Source organism: Emiliania huxleyi, assembly GCF_000372725.1.
Source record: "Emiliania huxleyi CCMP1516 chromosome Unknown EMIHUscaffold_127, whole genome shotgun sequence".
In the NCBI taxonomy this organism is placed as follows: domain Eukaryota; phylum Haptophyta; order Isochrysidales; family Noelaerhabdaceae; genus Emiliania; species Emiliania huxleyi.
The window spans coordinates 124,338-132,166 of record NW_005201318.1 but is presented as its reverse complement, the minus strand read 5'-3'; the positions used below and the strand labels follow the sequence as shown (position 1 = coordinate 132,166).

At 66.8% G+C, this 7,829-nt stretch overlaps 2 protein-coding genes across 2 annotated transcripts in view; both read left to right on the top strand.

Annotated features, from left to right (window-relative positions):
• Positions 1-486: 486 nt before the first annotated feature.
• EMIHUDRAFT_440447 (hypothetical protein) lies at positions 487-2,010 on the top strand (the record flags this gene model as incomplete). The annotated part of the gene is made up of 6 exons (XM_005789508.1): positions 487-513; positions 579-847; positions 1,075-1,119; positions 1,188-1,265; positions 1,373-1,400; positions 1,474-2,010. Coding segments are annotated over 6 exons (584 nt in total), but the record flags the coding sequence as incomplete, so codon positions are not given.
• A 3,411-nt stretch (positions 2,011-5,421) lies between these two features.
• The window catches only part of EMIHUDRAFT_429118 (hypothetical protein), a gene marked incomplete at its 3' end in the record, with an annotated part of 6,520 nt that continues 4,112 nt past the window's right edge, over positions 5,422-7,829 (top strand). The window contains exons 1-2 of the mRNA XM_005789507.1: positions 5,422-5,763; positions 5,797-7,016. Of these exons, the coding sequence (XP_005789564.1) occupies positions 5,431-5,763; positions 5,797-7,016 (1,553 nt within the window). The 5' untranslated portion in view covers positions 5,422-5,430. The remainder of the gene's footprint in view (positions 5,764-5,796; positions 7,017-7,829) is intronic.

Sequence of the window (7,829 nt, the reverse complement as noted above, 5' to 3'; positions counted from 1 at the left end):
CCCGTCGTCCGTGCTAGGACGTGTCTAAGACGGACGGGCTGTCTATGCACTAGGTCGAGTCTCTGGTCAGCCTGCTCGCCTCGAGGAGCAGCGACCCGGCGCCGACCGCCTCCGCCTGCCTCCCCCCCTAGATGCGCGAGAAGTTGCGTACCTTGTACTGCGACATGTTCCGATGTTGCCACCCTTCGAATCATGCCACGCTTCGCTGTATTCGCCACATGCTTTGGACACACGGACGCCGTGTTCCCGACCGAGGTGTATTCCGCATCCTAGGCCTCCGCCTCGTCATCCTCGAGATCACGCGAGATTACCCGAGATCATCCGAGGGTACCCGAGAGTACTCGAGCGTAGGCCTCCGCCTCGTCCTCGCCCGCCCTCTTGGCGGGCGCTCTGTGCTACAGCGCATCGCCGCCACATCGCTCGCGCCCAAGGCGAGATCACACGAGATCACACGAGATTACACGAGATCACACGAGATTGCCAGCCCACCTCGCTCGCCCCCAAGGCCGAGAGGCGGCACGCGGAGGCGCCTTCGTCACAAGTGCGCTGCGACGGCCACACATTCCTTTTCCTCCTAGGCCAAGCGGCGCTACGTGGAGGCGTGCGCCAAGCGGCTGCCGCCGCCCTTCCGCCGCGCCCTCGCCGCCGCCATCGCCAGCCAGGCCGCCGCCCGCTGGGAAGACGGCCGCGCGCCCTTCGCCTCGGCCGAAGCCGCGGCGGAGCTGCTGCTGCTGCACGCCCGCGCAGCGGGGGAGGAGGCGGCGGCTTCGGAAGCCCTCGGCGGCGAGGAGGCGGAGGCTGCCTGGCGGCTGCTCGCGCGGCGCTCGCGGCGTCGCACGAGCTCGAGGCACCGCACGGGAGAGCGGAGGGTGTAGTGGGGACGTGGGGGCAGGGGCTGTAGCGTGAGCTGTAGCCGAGGTTGCGCCGCAAGAGCAACCGGAGCTGGTCGAGGCGTCGGCGCGTTGTGGCGAGAAGAGACGCCGCCAGTCCAGGACACGCCCAAGACACGTCCAGGACACGCCCAAGACACGTCCAGGACACGTCCAGGACACGTCCGGGACACGTCCCCGTCAGGCGGGTCGCTCATTTGTGGCCCTGCTCGGCGACGACTCTTTCGAGGCGCCCTTCCTGCTGCGCCGCCGTCCTCCACTCCTCTGCTCTTGATCGCGCACAGCCGCCGTCCCTAGGCGGCACTCTCCTCGCTGCTGCCGCTCTGCGCGGTGCCGCTGCTGCGCCTCGGCCTCTCGGGCGACGTGCCGCGGCTGGTGCCGCACGCGCCGCCGCCCGCCACCGAGTGTGGACAGGTCTCAGTGCGAAAGCAAGTGTCGCACACACTGCCGGCCACCGAGTCGCTCCTCCGTTTCGTGCGTAGCCGCTCGCTCCCCCCCGCTCAGCGCGAGGCGGGGGATGCCGCCCGCTGACGCCGAGGCGCAGCCACCCGTCCGCGACACGTCCAGGACACGTCCGGGTTAGGCGGGGATGTCCCTGGCTCTGGACGACATCGCCGGCGCCGTCGTCGGCTACGTGCACCGCGTCGCCGCCGCGTCGGAGGCGCGCGGCGGTTCGGCGCGCGGATCTGGCCGCGAAAGCGGCGGCGGCGGCGGCGGTGATGGCGGCGGCGGTGATGGCGGCGGCGGTGATGGAGGTGGCGGTGATGGAGGTGGCGGTGATGGAGGTGGCGGTGATGGCGGCGGTGGCGAGTTGCAGCGGTTGCTAGAGTGGGCGGCGGCGTCGTGGCGCAGCCTCCGCGTCGCCGTCGACCCTCTGGGCGAGAGAGCAGGTGGGGCAAGCAGCCTCTCCGACCCCGCCCGCCGCTCGCTCGCCGCCCTCGCCCTCGCCACGCGGCTCGATCCGAAGGTGCAAGGCCGGCTGAGTCCGGAGGTCGAGGCGCCGCTGCTGGGGCGGTTCGAGGAGCAGGTGTGCGGCGGCACCCGAGTAATATACTGTGAGGGTCCGGGCACGTGATTTGCAACTATTGTTTCGAGTGTGAAGCGGCCTGTACAAAAGTAATAGATGTTTACTTCCAAAACCTGGACGTGCCTCCACCGGCACGCCGCTTGAGGCAGATGACGACGACACGCTCGAGCGACACACCGACACACACAAGCTCACAAGGCAAGTGTCGTGCAAAAAAGAAAACAGAACTCGCGGTGACTTGCCTAGAGCCCTGCTTGGAGCACTCAGCGTGCAGTCATCAACCGCAAAACAAAACTCTCTCTCTCTCTCTCTCTCTCTCTCTCTCTCTCTCTCTCTCTCTCTCTCTCTCTCTCTCTCTCTCTCAAACGCACATCCAGTCGTGTGAAGCCTTCCTGGTACCCAGCGCTGACTTCTGACTGTCGTTGCTGCTCTCCCTTCTCGTGGACTGTCTGTGCTTGTGCGTCTTGCGTCCGGGGGGTTGGTTGTGTACCCTTCAATTCTTTCTCTCGCGCGGCTGGCGCGCTCTGGCACTAACATCGTGGTGTACCTGTGTTCGTGCCAGTGCGCGCTCTGTGTTAGTGCCAGTGCGCGCCAGTCCCGTGCCCTAATAAATAAATAGAGCAGACATCTCCAGGAGAGATGGGCGACGCACGAACACAGAGGGACAGTGCGCACCCCGCCCCGCTCGCAGGCCTGTGTCGTGCGAGGAATTGGCGTAAAATTCTTTTTCTCGCCAGTCCGAGCCAGTCTGCTGTGAGAGGGGCTCGCGTAATAAAATTCTTTTTCTCGCGATGTCCACCCCGCCGCGCCGCCGCTCGCGTCGCCTCGCCTCCTCCACCGCCGCCCCCTCGCCGAACACGCCGCCGCCCACCCGCCTCCTCGACCTCCCCACGGAGCTCCTCGCGCGCACTCTCTCACACTGCCACAGCCCCCTCGACATCGCTCGCGTCGCGGCCGTCTCGCTGCTCTTCCACGCCTCACTAGCGGTGGAGGGCATCCGCTTGTGGGCGCAAGAGCGCGGCTTCGAGCTGCCGGCGCTGCCAGATGGCGAGGGCTGTGCCGTACGATGGCTGTGCTATTCTGCGCTGCTGTGCGAGGCCAACCCGCCGGCGAGGGCAGCGGCAGGCGCTCGGCACAGCCTCTTCATCGACGGCGAGGGGCGGCTCTTGTCGTGCGGAAAGGCTGAGAGCTGGACGCCGGGACTGCTCGGGAACGGTGAGGGCGTGATGCGGCTCATCACGCCGACCCGCCTTCCGTTGGGCGAGCGGGGCGTGAGCGTGTCGGCTGCAACGCAGCATAGCCTCGCCCTCGCCGCTGACGGCTGTGTCTGGAGCTGGGGCGAAGGACATGCTGGCAAGCTGGGCCACGGGGACACTCAGAACCAGCTGCTGCCTAAGAAGGTCGAGACCTTCGCAGGGCGGCGCGTCGTCGCCGTGTCGGCTGGATTTGCACACAGTCTGGCCCTCACCGCCGGCGGCGCCGTCTGGAGCTGGGGCTATGGAACCTTTGGCCGGCTGGGCCACGGCGACCAGCAGACCCAGCTGCAGCCAAAGAAGATCGAGGCCTTTGCTGGCCAGCGCGTCGTCGCTGTGTCGGCTGGAAGGTTCCACAGCCTCGCCCTTACCGCCGATGGCTCGGTTTGGAGCTGGGGCGATGGAGACTACGGCAAGCTGGGCCACGGCGACAGGCAGAACCAGCTGCTGCCCAAGAAGAACGAGGCCTTTGCTGGGCGGCGCGTCGTCGTCGTATCGGCTGGAGGCAACCACAGCCTCGCCATCACCGCCGACGGCGCTGTCTGGAGCTGGGGCTATGGAGGCCAAGGCCGGCTGGGCCACGGCGACGAGCAGCACCAGCTGCTGCCCAAGAAGATCGAGGCCTTTGCTGGGCGGCGCGTCGTCGCTGTCTCTGCCGCCAACCACACCCTCGCCCTCACCTCCGACGGCGCGGTCTGGACGGGGGCTTTGGAGGCTCAGGCAAGCTGGGCCACGGCGACCAGCAGCACCAGCCGCTGCCGAAGAAGGTCGAGGCCTTTGCGGGGCAGCGCGTCATCGCTGTGTCGGCTGGAGGCATCCACAGCCTCGCCCTCACCGCCGATGGGGCTATCTTTGCCTGGGGCAAGGGTGAGACCGGCTGCCTAGGCCACGGAGAGGACCTGATGAGCCAGCTGCTGCCCAAGAAGGTTGAGGCGTGGCCCGCATCCTCTTGACTCTCAGACAATCGCCCCGGCGGTGACAGAAGCGAGAAGGCGGGCCGGCGGCGCTGGAAGCTGGCGCTGAGTTGGAGAGAACACACCCCGCATATGCATATGTTCTGAGGTCACAGTATGGGTTCGGCACCTGTTCACAGCAGTGTGAAGGTAGGGGATGAAAAAAAGAAACCTTATCAGTATGGATTTCTCTTTTCGCCCGCCGAGGAGAAGAAATCCAGGCTTGGCTAACTCCCTCGAGCGTAGATCGTCTCTCTTCGGCGCGCTCGAGCACGTTTGGCACCAAGAGGCTTTGATTCTTACGACCCTCACCCGCCAAGGCAGGGGTGTGCACTCTGCTAGTACTTGTGTACTCACACCACTACACTGTGGGGTGTGCCCGAGCATGATGTATGTGCGCGTCTGTGTGTGTGTGTGGGACAGACGTTGTTGTCCTATGCGCGGGGCTTCCCGCGGGGACCGAAGACGTAACAGCAGCAGCAGCAGCAGCAGCAGCAGCAGCATTTCTTCTTCGCGTGGGGTGGAAAGAAAAAGGGGGAGAGACGCAATTGAGAGTGGGCGCGAGCGCAATCCCACTGGATTGCGTTGATTGCATGTGATTGCATGTGATTGACCTCAGCTCGCTGCTCGGGAGCATGGATTGAATGCAGTCAAATTGCACGCGATCCCATACTCTTTCTTCTTTTAGTTGCAGACCAAAGGACGCGAGAGAGAGAGAGAGATTTATTAACCAACAAGAAATCACGTTCTCTTTCTAGGACGCGCAGAAAGAAGGAGTCGCTCATGGATGGCGATGGGGGCAGCCAGCTGGCATGCATGCTTGGCAGCCAGCTTGGCATGCATCGATCTCTACATCCAGTCTATCGATCTCCGCGGCTAATATCCCTGGGGACGCGTTAGCAAAGAATTTTACAGGAAAAGAAAACGGATAAGGAGGGGTGGAGGAACGGCAGATAACGCCAGCAGGGATGTATGTATGTAGGAAGGCGAAGAACAGTCAGGCTCGGACTGGACACCAACGCGGTATGGGTGGACGCTGGACAGATGATGACGACACGCACGAGCGACACACAGACACAAGCAGGGAGGTTGCGCGTGCTTGATCGCGCGAGGTCGTGTTTCTTTCGCCGCGCAGAATCCAGAGCCAGGCACGCGCTCTGCCAGCACCCCCCCGCCTGTGCTCTCTCCGTGGGTCGAACGGCGCTCCGCCCCCCACCCCACCCCCACCCCCGCAGCCGCCCCCCGCGCGCGCGCCCCCGCCGCGCCACTCAAGCTTTCCTCCCCGGCGCGCGCAGACGCCACTGAACATGTGGAACACCGCGCTCGACGGCGCAGGGCACACCTACTATTGGCACTCTGAGACGGGCGCGTCGCAGTACGAGAAGCCCGCCGACTTTGACCCCGCCAAGGCGCAGAACTCGGGCTCGTACACCCAATACCAAAACGGCAGCGGCGGCGGAGGAGGAGGTGGCGGAGGAGGGTATGGCGGCGGTGGCGGCGGCGGCGGGTACGGCGGCGGCGGCGGCGGGTACGGCGGCGGCGGGTACGGCGGCGGCGGCGGCGGCTACGACCGCGACGCCATCGGGCTCCAGTTCTCGCGCCCCGCCAACACAAACTACAAGGACGTGCAGGACCAAGGCGTCGACCAGCCGGCGTCGACCGAGGTGGCGCAGTTCTGGAAGGAGAACGACCTCAAGGTGTACGGCGGCTCGCCGCCGCCGTTCCTCTCCTTCGAGGAGGCGCAGCTGCCGCGGCCGATCATGGACGCCATCGCCAAGGCCGGCTTCACCAAGCCCTCCGTCATCCAGTCCCAGTCGTGGCCCGCGGCGATGGCCAAGCGCGACTTGATTGGCGTCGCCAAGACCGGCTCGGGCAAGACGCTCGGCTTCCTCGTGCCGGGTTTCATGTACATCCAGCAGCAGCGCGTCAACCCGATGCAGGGACCGTCCCTGCTCACGCTGGCGCCGACGCGCGAGCTCGCCATGCAGATCGAGGTCGAGTGCCAAAAGTTTGGGCTGCCGCTCGGGATCCGGTCCGTCTGCTGCTACGGCGGCGCGCCCAAGGGGCAGCAGCTGATGGCGATGCGGCAGGGGTGCCACGTGGTAATCGGCACGCCGGGGCGGATCAACGACTTCCTCGAGTCGGGCCAGATCCAGCTGCACCAGGTCGCCTACCTTGTGTTTGACGAGGCGGACCGGATGCTCGACATGGGCTTTGAGCCGCAGATCCGCAAGATTGTGCGCCAAGTGCCGCCGCAGCGGCAGACGCTCTTCTACACGGCCACGTGGCCAAAGCAGGTGCGCGCGCTGGCCTACGAGTTCATGCGGTCGCCTGTGCAGGTCGAGGTGGGCGACATCAACTCGCTCAACGCAAACAAGGACATCACGCAGTACGTGCACGTGACGCGCGGGCCGGGCGAGAAGCAGCAGATGCTCATGCGCATCTTCCAGTCGCTCGAGGCGGGCACGCGCACGCTGGTCTTCACGTCGACCAAGCGGATGGCGGACCAGCTGGGCATGCAGCTCGGCCGCCAGATCGGCAGCGGCGTCATCCACGGCGACAAGGACCAGCGCGAGCGCGAGGCTGTCCTCGCCGACTTCAAGAGCGGCCGCCGGCCAGTGATGATCGCGACCGACGTGGCCGCGCGCGGCATCGACGTCAAGGAGTGCAAGGCCGTCATCAACTACGACTTCCCGGGCAATATTGAGGACTATGTCCACCGCATCGGCCGCACCGGCCGCGCCGGCGCCAAGGGGGAGGCGCACACCTTCATGGACGGGCAAAAGGACGGCAAGTACGCGCGCGCGCTGTGCGAGATCATGGTCAAGGCGGACCAGGCGATCCCGGGGCCAATCGCGCAGATGGCAGGCCTGCGCAGCGGGACGTACCGCCCGTATGACGACCGCTCCGCGCTGCAGCCGCACCCGAGCGGCGGCATGATGACCGCCCAGGCGGCGCAGATGGCGGCGACGATCCCGCAAGCTGTCAACAAGCCCGACGAGTGCGGCGACTTCAAGCGCGGCAACTGCCAGCGCGGCGCGCGCTGCAAGTACTCGCACGGCGGGCAGGGCGGCGGCGGCGGCGGCTTTGGGGGCGGCTTTGGGGGCGGCGGCGGCTACGGCGGCGGCGGCTACGGCGGCGGTGGCGGCGGCTACGGCGGCGGCGGCTACGGCGGCGGCGGCGGCTACGGCGGCGGCGGCGGCGCTGCATATGGCGCGGCGCAGAACGCCGCCGCCGCCATCAGCGCCCGCTTTGGCTCGGACCGCGGCGACCGCGGCCGCGACCGTGACGACGACCGCGGACGCAGGCGTTCGCCCGACTACGACGACTATCGCCGCCGTTCGCGCTCGCGCGACCGTCGCCGCCGCTCGCGCAGCCGCGACTGAGCGTCGCGGCGGGGGGGAGGGGGGGCAGTGGGAGCGTGCAGGGAGGTGTCCTGAGGCCGCGTGACCGAGGTCGCGCGGCACCGGGGGGCCTCGGTCACGCGGTCCCGCTTGCTTGGTGCGCTTTCAGAGTTGGCTTGCGGCCTCTCTGGCAGCGCTCTGGCAGAGGGCGGCACACCCGGGGCTTGTGGTGGTGGTGGTGGGTGGGGTGGGGGACGGGGGACCGTGGAGGACAGGCGATGGGAGGCATGGAGCCGCGGGCTGCGCATGCGAGCGCGCCGCCTGCTGCGCCGCCTCCTTTCACTTCCCTCACTCCTCGCCCC